Genomic DNA, 15,957 nt, shown 5'->3' with positions numbered 1-15,957 from the left:
AAAAGTAACTAACTTCGCAAAAAAATGATTACTAAATTCACTAATAGACAGTTCGTACTGGGAAGCCTACAACATATACATTATAAAAACATGACAACACAGTCAAACATCAAAAATTTGTTCTATGAACTTAAATTGACGGCTCAATTATAGCTATCTTCAATGGGACCAAATGTGAAAATCGTCCGCGAACCGAGTATATCATTTATACAAATTATAAATACAAGTAGTCAAGGTAACTAACCACGACTGGAAGAAGAATGTTTTGTTTTTATTTTAGGTTAGACTGCCATCATGCTTTGAAGAAAATACTTTAACAAATAATTATAACTTTTATTATATGTTATTAAAAACTGTAACATGACTAAAGGAAGTGTACAAGTTATCGATAAAGATATAAGGAATCATCCTTGCTGTCCACATGGGCCAACAATATTGTTTTCAAGAAAAATTGAAGATGAAAACAGGAGATATTTTGCTTGTTCTGCTTGCAGAGATAGAAAACAGTGTAATTTTTTTCTTTGGGAAGAAGAAAAGTCGAAAAATAAAGAATCCTTTTGGGCAATACAAAACCAAAAATTTGTCAAAGGTATTAATCACCGAAAAATGTTTCTTAATCTTAATGAAATATTTTCGCTGGATGTTTCTAAAAGATCGTTTTGTAGTACCTGTAACATTTTATGTAAGGATAATGAAAAACACTCCAGTCACACAGTTGTTAAAAGTTTAAATGATTTACAATTGAGACATCCCTCTGCAGTTTTGCCAGCTTTAGATGATTCCAAACGGGAAGCACAGTATCATTTTTCACAAACATCAGTAACTGTTATAATGGATATATTTAAAGAACTAGGATATAAGTATGTATTTTTATCCATATACTGTATTTTATTATATTTTAATACTTCTTGAAAGTACAATATTTTCTATATTTTAAGGAATGTTATATGTATCGGAACTCCTAGAATTCATGAATACATTCAAAGTAATTGTGATCACATGTCTAGTATTTTGCTAGATATAGATAAAAGGTTTCACAATTTTTTTGGGCCTCTTCAATTTTGTTGGTATAACATGTTCAACAATCATTTTTTCTTCAAAGAAGCCAAAGACGTGTTTATTGATTTTCTTCAGTCAGATGGGTAAGTAAACATTGTTTATATAGATTGAAAAGTTCGAGACACTAATGATCCTTTTACTGCTTAAAATAAGTTGTTAGCTTCAAAAATTGGCTAACTACTTTATGTTTATCCATGAGTTGTTAAATTTATAGGCTATATCTTTTTTCTTCTTCATAATTTCTCATGTCCCTATTTTTTGTTTTAAATTACGCAAATTAATATTAGCTAAGAGCAGCAATATTTACATTTAAAAGGTTTTTAAACTATCTGCTATTCTTACCTTCAAAATGTTTATCATTTCTCATATATTTTTATTTTACTTTTTTGTTGTTCAATATTTCTGTAACATTTATTTTAACAAATGACGGTAGTATCTAGGTTTAATATATAATGAAAAGAATATTATTTAGTTGTAGTGGCGCACCCAGGGGCGTTTTAGGGGTTAAACCCCCTCACCAGGACCCTATTCCGACACTGTTACTCACACATTTTAAGGACTCAAAATGGAGGTAACATCATAAAAAAAAATTCGGTGACCAACCAAACCCCCCCCCCCCCAGAGGCAAATTCTGTTTAGTTGAATATACTATGTAGTAATACTAAGTTAACATTTGGCTTCATTTTTGAAACCAATAATTTATTCATTCATTCATATATGAATAAAAAAATCAGTTATGAAGATTATATATTCGCTACGTGCGTGACTGACGCGACACCTACCGCCTTCATCTGACAGTTTTGGACCTACCAATTTTCAGGTTAAACATATGACATATGTTTGACATTGTTAAATACATGCGAAATTGACAATTATTAATAATTAACTTTTTAATTATGTTTTTCCAGTTTATGTACAAAATAAATGTAGTATTAAAAACTGGGTTTCTCAAAATTCATCATAATATATCTTTTCAACCACAAACGGAAAAGAAAGGGGAAGATCTAGCACTGGCAAATCAAGTTTTTCACATGAAAGAGCATATTATTTATATTTAAAAACAGTAATAGTAAAAGTTATGATATAAAAGCTAAAGTCATCAGGCACTCTGCAGTTAGCTTGAAGCCTTATAAAATATCATTTAATATAAATTATTTAAATTTTTCCTATTTCAATTGCATAAAAATGAAGTTATGTGATATTTACTTTTTTATATTAATAGCACGGATCCATCTTTTTGTTTTCTCTAATTTATATGTAATCTTTGGGAACCTATAAAAACTACACTTACTATTTTTGCTATTATTAGCACAATCAAATACGCTATATGTATTTGCACACATTTTTGATAAAATTTATGCGTTAAAACGTAGGTCCAATTAAGACTATATTGAAATAATTTCCCCAATATTTGTTCATTGTGAAAATTAGGTTTTACTAGTAGTTGTTATTTTAAAACAAGATTAAATAGTACCCATACAGTTTAAAAACTTTCACGTAGACTATTCATTAAAAGTTACTGATAAATATTTGAAAAATAATTCAGGAATGCTTTTTGTTTTTATTAAAAGATTATGGATGAAATGGAAGTTTGGAGGTTTCAGCGAAATGGAAAATTTCAAAATTTAGTAAAAAGTTTCATTGAATACTTTTTTGAACAAGACAATTGTTCAATGAAATAATTTCGAAAATACTTTAAAAAGTTTAATGAAAAGTGCTGAGAAAATGAAATTTTTGGTTGAATATAATTTTGAAAACTTTTTAAAATGTTTCGTAAATTTTTGGACAGGAAAATAGTATAATAAAAAGTTATGTGAGGTTTTTTTGTAGTGTTGGAACAAAGCTATTTTTAATTCAAAATTATAAAACTTTATTTACATGTAATAAAAAAATAAATACTTTGAATAATTTAAATTTCATACCCTTTTAAGTCTTAAAATTAAAAATTTAATAATTTAATATGTTAAAAATAAAGATTTTATTGTGAAAAAAACAAAAAAAAAAGACAGTTTGCTAATCAAGGGCATCGAAATTTGATTAGGTAAGCGTGGATGCCTAATTTAAATAAATAGCTCCGTTTGTACTTCTTTCCCACTTTGCCCTAACTATATCTTTCATGATGGTTTCAAGCCTATGGCACGGTTTGAGTTTATGTAGTTGTCCTCTTAAGGAGTGTTTGAAGTATAATAACTGTAACCAAATCGCCTATTTGAACTGTCCTTGTATATGCATCTATATTCTTTGGTAAAACCCAAATTTAACAAGTCCTAACCTGTAAGAATGTCTGATCTTGAGCTTGTTTGTTTGCATTGAGTTGTTTTGATTGTTATAACAAAAATTGGCTCAACTGGAAACTAAAGATTACAAAGCTTGAATGGATGTTTTGTTTCTGGTGGAAACAATAATTATATGTACCTCTACCGTAGTACCTTGTAGATATGTAAAAAATTTGTAAAATCAATTGTTTTTGCTAAATTCTAATTGTTTATCTTAATATAATTTACCCTTTTGAGGTCTAAAATAACTAAAAAAATTCATTTTGAACTCATTTTCTTTACAAGACCTCCAAGTATTTTATAAATTAAAAGAAGTAAGCATTTTTTAAAATAAATGTAAATTTTTTAAAAAAGGTTTCTTCTTCTTCTAGTTCCATGACCATTATCGATTGTTGGATATCATGTTGGCTACCATATTCGCTATTGTGACTTTATTGACAGCAGCTCTAAATAACGATGTAGTTGATTTTCCATACCATTTTCTTAGATTTTTCAGCCATGATGTTCTTCTTCTACCAGGACCACGATTACCTTGGATCTTTCCCTGAATGATCAGATGTAAAAGATCATATTTTTCAGGGTGTCTCATAATGTGACCGAAGTATTCCAGCTTGCGTTTCTTTATTATATTGACCAGTTGTGTTGTTTGGTTCAGCCGTCTAAGGACCTCCTCATTTCTAACTCTGTCGACCCAGCTTATTTTCAGTAGTTGTCTGTATACCCACATCTCAAAGGCTGTCAAGCGTTTAAGGATAGCCTCAGTTAGAGTCCACGCTTCCACTCCATACAGCAGGACAGGAAATATGTAGCAAGATGTCATTCGAACTCTAAGGTCAATGCTAAGATCGTGACTGCAAAGTATGTTTCTCATTTTTACAAAGGCAGATCGGGCTTGTTCTATTCGGCTTTTAATTTCTGCGGTTGGATCCCAGCTCTCATTGATATTACTGCCGAGATACACGAGTTTCTCTACTCTGTCCAGTGTAGCATCTCCGACTTTTATACCGTCATCCTGTATATAATTTTGTTTGCTAACTATCATATATTTAGTTTTCTTAACATTGAGTTTTAATCCATACTGATCACAAGTCTGTTTTATTTTGTTCATAAGATTTTGAAGGTCTTCTCCGCAATTAGCAAGCACTAAGGTATCGTCGGCATATCTAATATTGTTGACGGTTACTCCATTCACAATAATACCTTCGGTTGTCTCCATTAAGGCTTCCTTAAATATTTCCTCAGAATACAAGTTAAAAAGTAAAGGCGACAATGTACAGCCTTGTCTCACTCCTCTTTTTATATTTATTTCATCCGACAGTTCTTGTTCAACCTTTATTCTTGCCACTTGATGCCAGTATAGATTTGTAATTATTCGTAGATCTTTATTGTCCAGTGCAGCTGTTTCCAATATTTCTAACATTTTGTTATGTTTGACTTTGTCACAAGCCTTTTCAAAATCGATTGCGCAAATGTAAACATTTTGATTTAAAGCTCTGCATCTCTGTACTAGCACCTGTATACTAAACAAGGCTTCTCTTGTATGCAAGCCACTCCTAAACCCAAATTGAGTATTGCTAATTCTGTCCTCTAACAGCGTGTAAATTCTGCTGTGTATTACTCGCAGGAAGATCTTCAAAACGTGACTCATCAGACTTATTGTCTGATAATCACCGCATGTCTTTGGACGATGTTTCTTAGGTATTGTGACAAATGTCGACTTTAACCAATCAGTTGGTAATATCCCAGTGTCATAAATTCTGTTAAAGAGATTACACAGAGCTTTAATTCCACTTTCTCCCAAAAACTTTAGTATTTCAGCACTTACTTCATCCGGGCCAAGTGCTTTTCCATTTTTTGCCGTTTGTATTGAACGTGTAACCTCACTTTCTGTTATAGATGGACCTGATATAGCAATCGGTGTATAGTGTTCTACTCTCTCATCTTCAAATTTCAGAAATGTAGTTTTCCCATTCTTTTAACTGTTCATTGATGTCTAATATTCTGTGTCCGTTTCTGTCTTCTAAACTTTGGGATACTTGTTTCCGTTTGTTTCCAGCAACCTCTTTTAATTTCTTGTGCAGATGAAATGTATCGTGTTTCTTTTCATATTGTTGAATTTCATTACATTCTTTATTAGAAATTGTGTTTTCGCGTGTCTTATCTTCTGCCTGATTATTGCGTGGATCCTCTTGTATTCGTTTTTATCTTTATTTCTGACTTCTCTTCTTTGATCCATAAGTCTCAGTATTTCTTCTGTCATCCACCCTTGTTTTTTCTTGCTTTTAGCGCACTCAATTTTGTTTCTTGAACAGTCTTTAAGATGTCTTTAATTCTCGTCCAGTTTTCCTCAGTACTTTCCTCTTTGCTTGATGTTAACTTCATTTTTTGTTCTAATATACTAGTTATTTATTGTTTTACAGTATCATTTAACATCTTTTCTCTATCAATAGTAACTGTTTGCTTATTCTTCCTTGCAACTCTTTTTAATCTCAGTCTTATTTTTCCTACTAAAATATTGTGATCTGTTGGTACATCTGCGCCTGGATATGTTTTTACTGCTAATACTGAATTTCTGTATCTCTTATTTATACATATGAAGTCTATTTGGTACGAACAACTCGTTCAGGTGTATCTGCTGGTGATTTCCAGGTGTAAAGACGACGTTTTGAAAGTTGGAAAATTGTGTTTGTTATTATTTATTGCTTTTCTACGCAAAAAGATGCCAACATATCTCCTCTTTCATTTCGTATTCCCAGACCATATTTTCCTATGATATCTTTCTGTTCACCTTCACCAATCTTTTTAAAAAAGGTTTCATAAACAATATTATCAATTTATAAGTTTCATATCTAACTTTGCAAAATATTGTGGTATAACATCTAGCTAGACTATTTCAATATTTCAATTTTAATAATATATTAAATCATAATCAATTTAATAATGTATGAAGTTTTTGTTCTTTGTCATCTGGCAAAAATCTGTGATATTATTTGATCTGCAATTAAGAACATATTACAGAACTTTTTCTCCTGTTGCGGTTGCTTTTTAGAATGTTTATTTTCAGCACAATGTGTGCCAAGTAAAATTTTTATTCTTTTTTGATTTATGGGGTCTTAGACTAGTTCCTAATATACAAATTCCTAATAACATATTAATGTTTTTAGCGGTAAAGATATGGTAATAATAACAGATCCACCATTTGGGGGAAGAACAGAGTTGATTTCAGCAACATTTAAAAGAATAAATAATCAATATCAGAAGCTTAACCAAACCCAAAATACTTTGCCAATTTTCTGGATATATCCATACTTTATGGAACCACAAATTGTGAATTCACTACCAGATTTTTCTATGCTGGATTATAAAGTAGAGTATGAGAACCATCAATCTTTTCAAACTAATTCCGGAGGAAGAAAACAAGGGTCACCAATCAGAATTTTTACTAATGTCAAACCCAGGTAGGCAAAAAATATTTACATAATAACTTAGTGTTATTCAATGGATAGATTGGTTTTTGTTAACATTTTTTTTATCTTTGTTATTTTCAGTTTGATAAAATTACCTTCTCCAGAACATAAACATTGTAAAATATGTAAAAGATGGGTTGCAAAAGAAAATAAACATTGTGCTGCATGTAACTCTTGTACTTCAAAAAATGGTGTTACCTATGTTCACTGTGAAGAGTGTAATAGATGTGTGAAACCTACATGGAAACATTGCCAAAAATGTGGCAGGTGTGCCCAAGTTGTACATAGTTGTGCAAACATTGAGTTTGTTAAGGTAGTTTTCTTGTTATTATGTTTTCTTCTTTTTTGTTAATTCAATGTTATGCATTATTTTCCATCTGTAACAAAAAATGTGTGTACTAAACAACACTATTACTCTGCAAGATGCCATAGTGAAAGCCCAGTCTCTGGAGTCAGCTTCAAAACACTCTGAGGCTTATACAACTCCTGTACCAATTATTAATGCAATTTCTTCCGAAACCAGAGAGCACACTAATTATACTTCTGCTGCTGTGAAAAGTTGGAAATGTTACTTTTGTGGATCAACTGAAAGGCATCCTCGTGGCCTATGCCCTGCTAGAGACAAAGTTTGTAAGAAATGCTCGAAAGTTGGACATTTTTCCAAGGTATGTAGGCTTCAGATGCCCATTCAGTATCAGCTGCTGTTTTAGCTACTACTACATCTAGTTCCAATGTTAGAAATCTTGCTGCTGCCCATTCAATGCTTATCTAAAAGTGTTACTGAGATAAAGGTGAATGGAAATACAACTGAAAGTTTAATAGACACAGGTAGTTCTGAGTCATATATCAGTAAGAATTATGCATTGTCTATAAACGTGAAAACATTTAGAAGTCATGCAAGCATAATAATGGCTTCAACAGCACTCAGAACGACTATCTCAGGACACTGCTTTGTTAATTTAGAAATAAACGAACATTCCTATAAAAATGTCAAATTATCAATAATTCAAGATTTGTGTGCTGATGTAGTTATAGGTCATGACTTGCTTAAACAACATTCTTCTCTAGAAATCACTTTTGCTGGCTCAAAAATGCCTTTAGTTATTGATCGTATAGATAACATTTGTAGTTTGGCATACTTAAATATAGAGCCACCCAAATTATTCTCCAATCTATCAAATGATTGCAAACCGAGGGCAACTAAATCAAGAAAATTTTCAACTGAAGATAGAAAATTCATATCTGACGAGATATAGTATCTGCTATTGAATGGAATCATAGAAGAAAGCAACTCTCCTTGGCGTGCACAAGTACTTATTACAAAAAGTGAAACACAAAAAGCGAATGGTGGTAGATTATTCACAAACGATTAATAAATTTACTTACTTAGATGCCTATCCTCTCCCAGATGTTGAAGATATTGTTAGTACTATTGATCTTAAAAATGCATACCATCAAATTCCAATCAAAAATGAAGAGAAAATAAACACTGCTTTTGAAGCCAACGGCCAACTATACCAATTTTGCCGGATTCCTTTTGGGGTAACCAACGGAGTGGCTTGTTTTCAAAGGGTTATCGATGGTATTATCAAATCTGAATATTTAAAAGGTGTATATGCATATCTTGATGACATTACGGTTTGTGGATTAAATCAACAACAACATAATGAAAATCTTAATAAATTTATGGAAGTAGCGAAGAAATACAATCTAACAATAAATCAAAATAAAAGTTCTTATACACTAAATTCAATCAAACTTTTGGGTTATCAAATAGAAAATCAGACCTTAAAACCTGATCCCGAAAGACTTGAACCATTAAAGAAGTTACCCTTACCAAACGATTCACAATCACTAAAGAGAGCTGTCGGAATGTTTGCACATTATTCCAAATTTATCCCACAATTTTCAGAAAAGATACAAAAACTAGTCACATGCAATACTTTTCCTTTAACAGAACAAGCAGCTGAAGCTTTCCAAATTCTTAAATCTGAAATTATTTCTTCAGCCGTTACTACGATTGATGACAAGATTCCTTTTATCGTTGAATCTGATGCTTCAGATTTTTGTATTGCTGCTTCTCTTAGCCAAGGAGGAAGACCTGTTGCTTTCTTTTCAAGAACCTTATCAAAAAGTGAAAGAAATCATTCATCAGTGGAAAAAGAGGCTTATGCAATAGTGGAAGCTCTTAGAAAATGGAGACATTTCTTGATAGGTAAACATTTTTGACTGATAACTGATCAAAAGTCTGTCTCTTTTATGTTCAATATGCGCCACACTAGTAAGATAAAAAATGAGAAGATTATCAGATGGCGCCTTGAATTATCATGCTACAGTTTCGATATTCAGTACCGACCAGGAGTTGAGAATGTAGTGCCAGATACTTTCTCACGAGTGAGCTGTTCAATAAATCCTCGACCAAGTCTATTTGAACTACATCAATCCTTGTGTCATCCAGAAATCACCAGAATGGTCCATTGGATAAAGACACGTAACTTACCATATACTATTGATGAAGTCCGTGAAATGACCAATCGCTGTCCTATCTGTGCAGAAATAAAACCAAAGTTTTTGAAAACTCAAGGGAGATTAATTAAAGCTACTTCGCCTTTTGAAAGATTGTCTCTGGATTTTAAAGGACCGCTTCCATCTAGATCTCATAACAAATATATCCTAACAATTGTTGACGAATATTCTCGATTCCCCTTTGTATATCCATGTCAAGATGTTGTGACAGCGAAAACTGTTGTGAAGTGTCTTACAAACTTATTCTCTTTATTTGGAATGCCTAGTTATATCCATTCAGATCAAGGGGGGGGGGGCATTTATGTCTCAAGAAGTCAAAACATTTCTCCATTCACAAGCAAGGCATACCTACAAGCCGAACAACATCTTACAATCCTGAAGGCAATGGCCAGACAGAAAGATATAATGGAATTATATGGAAAACTATTTCTTTTGCTTTAAAATCTAAACATTTAAAAACTGAACAGTGGGAAGAAGTAGTTGAGATAGCTCTTCATTCAATTCGTTCTCTTTTGTGTACATCTACAAACAGTACCCCTCATGAGCGAATGTTTCATCATTCCAGAAAAGCTATAAATGGAGCTGCGCTTCCTTCATGGTTGATAACCCCCGGAAAAGTATTTATGAAAAAAAAATGTGAGGCAGTCCAAATATGAACCCCTCGTTGAAGAAGTATAGCTAATTGAAGTAAATCCAAACTATGCTGTTGTTAGACGTGAAGATGGTAAAGCAACAACAGTAGCCTTAAGACAACTTGCACCACGAGGAGATGCATCTCTACTGGACTGTGTTAGTGGATCGGAATCTGCGGTTTCTAATGAACATTTTATCAAAGATCCACCAAGCCCTAGATTGAGTATATGTGAGGAAAATCCAAATACTTCTCCTGTTAACGTTCTGGTAGATCAAGGTAATATTGAAAGTGTTTTAAAGGAAGAAAATAAAGACAGTCTTATTAGAAGAAGTACCAGGGAAAAAACACTCCTGCTTACCTTAAAGACTTTGTTCAAAAATAAAGTTGGGGTGAATGTCCTGTGGTCTGTGAACTGTGTTTGTCATTTGTTATCTTAGTTTTAGTTAATGTCATATGTAATTGTCATGTTATTCATTCAAACAAAACAATGCTAATTTCTTGTATATTAAAACCTAGTTTATAAAGGTTTTGCATTTCATTACATTAAGATTAAAAAAGAAATATAAAAAAAATTATTAACAATTAATGAATAAAACAATATAAAAATGAACAATGTTCCACACGCTAATTAAGGGAGGTCTTTCCGTCTGGTTCCCTGAAGTGGTCCGGGAATAGTCTTAGAGAGATCTGGACCTCTGACGGAACAGCTAAGGGTAACGGGCAAATGTGTAAATTCAAAACGTAATTCTTGTTTTTCCTCTTAATAAATCCCAAAAAAAAAATAAATGAAAAAAAATCCTTGACTCTGGATTTAACTTCTTAAGTAGGTAAGAGTGGCTATAAATCAAATAGTATACCCCACAAAACAACTAAAAACTCTCCATATTCTTCTTTTCCAACAAAAATTAATATTCTTAAAACAAATTTAGCCTTCTCTCGCCGCCTACCCTTCTTAGTTAACCGAACTTGTCTTCCAAAAAGTTAAACCCAGAATGAGCGCTAATTGCCAGCCGGATAATCATGTATCGCTACAGCGCCACAGGTGTCGCTGTTCAATACCAACTTAGAATTTAAAAATTAAGAAAATTATTAAGAGGATATGGATTTAAAAATTTTATTTAAAGTGAATAAAGAATTATTGAAGTGACGGACTCGTTACACATCAATAGTACCATTTGTTTTGTTTCAATTTTCGATTTTGTTAAATTTTGTTAACATGTGCTTCTGTTGTCTTTTCAATCAATTAATCAAATTTATTTAACAGATAAATCTAGAAAAGCCATGTAGTTAAAATCTAAAGACAAAAAAGTACCTAAAAAGGGCGAAATTCAAACAACAAAATGACCACATTAGGTGAATGGCCAACTATAATGATACTTTATGTTTTCGAGATAGCTGAATCCAAATATATTTTTATTAACAATTGACCCCAACTACTCACTTCTTTTTTATGACTACTATTGCGCAAAGCACAGCCAATCTCTAAAGTGAGACATCTCTTTTTGTATTGTATATTTTAAATTGAAAATTTCCAGAAAACTTCTTCATTTTATTAATTTTAATATTGTGTTAATAAAATCCTAAACTCAGAAGTTTCTGACTCAACTTCTATGTAAACATAAAACTAGTGAAAGCTCGCAATAAAATATTTAAACGTTAACCAGTCCTCATACCGTTTAGTAAATCAAATCGACCATGTAGTAGTTAGTCGACATGAGAGACTTCAGTGACGTAATAGACATATGTTTAAGACGCGGGGCAAACATAGACTCCTACGTTTAGTAGTATTAGCGCAGAATAAATAACAATGAGAATGCCCACTCTCAGATGCCGCCTTTGCAGTGTCACCACGCGATCGCCATTTTTAAACAGAAACATAGACTCGGATTGAGAAATTTGTGACAAGCTACGACAGAACTGTGATTTAAATTTTTAGAGATTAATAATTTAGTAAATTTGAAATAATTTAATCTATTCTTCAACTAAAAGTTCGAATAAAATAGTTCATATTATGTCTATGGTTGCCGTAAATAAATTAAACCAGGTTAATTTTTCTATGCACACAAGATAAAATTTCACTGAACAGCACTGGTTCCGTTTAAAACATGGCTGATTCCATCTGCGCGAACGAGATGCGCGTACTTATCTTGACAAGCAGACTGGTCATTCTGATTGTTAATTATTCGGTGGTAGTAGTGTGTAGCACCCACTACATTAGTCCAAATGAAAATGAGAGCTAGAATCTCCAATGTAAAGAAAATCAGAGGAGTTAAAAAGAAAAGGTTTAACATAGAAGCATTAAAAATCCTTGAGATAGCGAAGAGATTTGAGGAGAGTCTCGAAGGTTAGCTAGAGAACTATACGGATGATATAGTTAAAGATGATAACAACCATTGGAGGCAGTGTAGAACCATATTGTAAGAGGTGGCAACTAAAGGGATTGGAAGGCAAAAGCGTCAAAAATAAGGTCAGACTGGTACGATGAGGAATGTGCACAACCAACATAAAGAAAGAATCAAACAGTATGTAAGACACCAGGGCGAATAACGAGAAAAGTAGAAGAAGAGTATAGGCTGCTGAGACAAGACGAAAAACGAATACTAAAAAGAAAGAAGAAACAGCATATTGAAATTCCACTGAAAGAACTAAAGTACTACACACAAATGGAAGCGCGAAAATTCTTCAGATGGTTAGCCAAAATAGAAAGGAATTCAAACCTAGATTATTAATCATCAGAAACAGAACGGGAGAGATAATTAATCTAAATATAAGAAATGAGATAGGGTTACAAGTAGCAGAAATCCAGCTTGAAGACATTGACGACGAAACAAGAAATTAAGTAACATCCTAACAGAGGAAGAAGTCATCAAAGCAATAAAAAAACTGAAAGAAAATAAATCTCCTGGTACAGATGGCAGTCCTTTGGAGCTTTTAAAACATGACCTAAAAAGTCTGAACTATTGACTGGAATGTATGTATAAATGTACGTACTCACAAGAAAGGAGATCCAATAATCTATGGTAATTACAGAGTAATTACCTTCCTAAACCTGACACAAAATATTGGCCTACATTATTTACGATCGACTATCGGGATATTGTGAAAAACTAATAGGCAAATATCAGTGTGGGTTTCGCAAAGAAAAATCAACGATCAAAAAGCAAATAACAAAAATATTGATATAAGGAATTCTTATCAAGCCCATCCCCTCCTAAGCGTCCGAAACATGGACGATGAGAAAAAGCAATGAACATTTAGGCTATTCACCACCATCATCATCTTTGGCTCGACAATCCTCTGTGGAGCCTGTTCTAAGATTATTCGCCATTATGTCCGGTTTTTGGCAACGTGTTGTCGTCTTCTGATCTTTAGTATCCTTAAGTCGGTCTCTGCTTCTTCTTCCTATAGGTGTTCCTGTGGTTAGCTTTTTAGCAATCATGTTGTCAGGCATTGTATCAGGCATGTATTATGTATCCGGTCCATCTAAGTCGCTGTGTTTTAATGAACGTTACATCTGGTTCATTAAAGAGTTAATTTAATTCGAAATTAAATCGTTTGCGCCACTACCCTTGATCGTTTTCAAGGCAATGTTAAATAGGAGATAAGATAGGGCATCCCGTTGCCTGAGTCCATCTTTTATCTCAAAAGATCGAGAATTTTCTCCCTGTATCCTAACGCTGGCTTTTAAGTTAGACATTATCTTTCTCGTTAATCGGATAAGTTTTTCTGATATATCAAACTCACGCATTGATTGGTATAGTACTGTTCTCGTGACACTGTCGTATGCGGCATTAAAGGTGATGGGTTTCGATGTTAAATTCTAATGTTTTCTCGATGATCTGTCTTACTGATTGAATCTGGTCAATTGTTGATTTTTCGAGAGTAAATTTTCTGGTATTGTCCAACTATGCCAAAAGTGTAAACTTGTAGCCTTTCGTAGATAATATTTGCTCTGTAGTTGTCATACTGGAGCTGATCGCCTTTTTTATGTAACGGGCATATCACGTCTTGAGACCATTCACAGGGCATGGTCTCATTTTGCCAGACGAGAAGTAAAAGTTTATGCAGTGCTTGTACCAGGGCGTCACCACCATTCTTGTAGAGCTCACTATAAATTTGATCAGTTCCTGGTGCTTTATTATTTTTAAGTCTTTTAATGGCTTGGGCAATCTGTTCAGTGGTAGGTGATCTTTCGTTTGGGTTGAGTAGATTCCAATTATTTCGATCTGCTACGGTGTTATATGCTTCTTCGATAAAAGGGCAGTTAAATTTTGCGTCGAAAAATTCAGCCCATCGGTTCAAGATTAAGACCGTATCACTTAGGATATTTCCTTCCCCAATTAGGCTATTATGAACGTAAAATCCTCGCTATTATGAACGTAAAAAAACATGTTATAAAGGCGTGCAAAAAAAAACGGATTATTGCACAGGCGCTATAATTTTGAGCTGTTAACATATTTATAACCAATGAACGGATGAGATAAGATGGAGAGGCAGGCCCAGAGCGTTATTTAAAGACCAGGTGGAGGAAGACTTAAGAGTACGAAATAGGAAAACGAAGGTGAAGAATAGTAAGGAATGGAAGCTGATCCTGGAGCAGGCCAAGACCCACTATGGGTTGTAGAGCCAATGATGATGATGATGACCATTCCTCGTAGATTTTGGTGAAAGATTTAGGGCGGGTCTAAACACTTTAAAGTTAATGCAATAATATTTTTGAAAGGGAATATCCATAGCGACCAAAGATACTATGTAGTTGATTAGCGAATACAATTGATTTTTCGAATTTTGCTTAAAATTTTATTTTTGAGCATGCTCCAACATTTCCAAGTAAGAATAAACTTAAAATTCGGATTCAGTGACATTGAAAACAGTATGACTACAATTGGCTATATACAGTCAACGTTTGTGGTCAGTAGAGTTTCATTTTATAGGCATTTTCCGCTCGCCTACTATGTTTAGTATTCTTCAGAAGCACCAAATAGTCCTTTTAGTGCACAAACTAATAACACGTACCTATTCTCTATTTAAATATGTAAACATTAGGTAGCTTTAATTGTGTTCGATTTTAACAATATTTTATTATTATTGCACTTCATTAATATTTTGTTGTATTTTTAGGAATGTTTTAATTGTAAGAAGTTGGGCCATAAGAAAGCTGATTGTCCATTGCTCAATCCAACAATAGGCCAGAAGAGGAAAAAATCAGCTGAAGCAAATCGCAAAAAGAAAAAAAAGTGATAATAATTTGTTATTTTGAATAATTTGGTTTGTAATAAATTTTGAATAAGAATTGCATTTTATTTACAGCCTTCGTCTCATTTTTTAAAACTGGTTAAGAAGCGTTAAGTCTGTGTCAGACGGTCAAATATTTGATCAAACTAGTTTGACCAAACCAAAAAATTGACAGCATATGACGTCACATCCTGAGTTTGATCAAATCCTCTAAAAATAGAGGATCTTCTATTTTCAAGGTCAGTTTGATCAAACTTTAATTTTGTTTGGTCGAAAAATATCTAAAGTCAAATGACAATCAGCAGTTAGACATAACGTATTTAAATTAATTTTCTTTTGGTTGACAGTGTGTGGTTTATTTGTCTTCCTATTTTGTTATGAAATATAAATAAAAATTTAAAATATCTTGAAGCCAGGAACAAGTTTCTACATAATTGATTTATACCGAGAAAGAAGCTATTTATATAATGTAAAACATCCATATTATTATAAAAATCCTTTTACCCTATTTATTTTCTTTGTGTATAAGAAAAATTAGAATCGTAAATAAAGCCCAAGTAACTAACAAAATAAGCAAAAAAGACAGTTAATTTCCTTGACATACGTCAATTTGATCAAATTTGAATGATCGTGTGACAGATATATTTTTAAAATTTGATCACCATCATCCAGCCCCATTTTCACATCCATTGTTGGATATCGGCCTCCAAACGTCTCCAGTTCTCTCTATCTCTAGCTGCTGCAATCCAGTTTGTTTCTA

The 15,957-nt window shown here is 32.8% G+C and overlaps 1 protein-coding gene across 1 annotated transcript; it reads left to right on the top strand.

The window, feature by feature from the left end:
- The first annotated feature begins 223 nt into the window (after window positions 1-223).
- LOC140436542 (rRNA N(6)-adenosine-methyltransferase ZCCHC4-like) lies at window positions 224-15,255 on the top strand. The gene is made up of 5 exons (XM_072525445.1): window positions 224-860; window positions 939-1,142; window positions 6,500-6,793; window positions 6,884-7,115; window positions 15,084-15,255. The coding sequence occupies exons 1-5, from the start codon at window positions 361-363 to the stop codon at window positions 15,201-15,203; spliced, it is 1,350 nt and encodes a 449-aa protein (XP_072381546.1). The 5' UTR covers window positions 224-360; the 3' UTR covers window positions 15,204-15,255.
- The last annotated feature ends 702 nt before the right edge of the window (window positions 15,256-15,957 follow it).

Source organism: Diabrotica undecimpunctata, chromosome 3, assembly GCF_040954645.1.
Source record: "Diabrotica undecimpunctata isolate CICGRU chromosome 3, icDiaUnde3, whole genome shotgun sequence".
NCBI classification, from domain to species: Eukaryota; Metazoa; Arthropoda; class Insecta; order Coleoptera; family Chrysomelidae; genus Diabrotica; species Diabrotica undecimpunctata.
This window is presented reverse-complemented; position numbering and strand designations above follow the sequence as displayed.

Excerpts from the sequence above, each read along its gene's own strand:
- LOC140436542 (XM_072525445.1), top strand. The coding sequence starts at position 361 with ATGACTAAAGGAAGTGTACAAGTTATCGATAAAGATATAAGGAATCAT. Across the intron at positions 1,143-6,499 it reads GATTTTCTTCAGTCAGATGG|CGGTAAAGATATGGTAATAA; the intron begins GTAAGTAAACAT and ends TAATGTTTTTAG. Across the intron at positions 7,116-15,083 it reads CAAACATTGAGTTTGTTAAG|GAATGTTTTAATTGTAAGAA; the intron begins GTAGTTTTCTTG and ends TTGTATTTTTAG.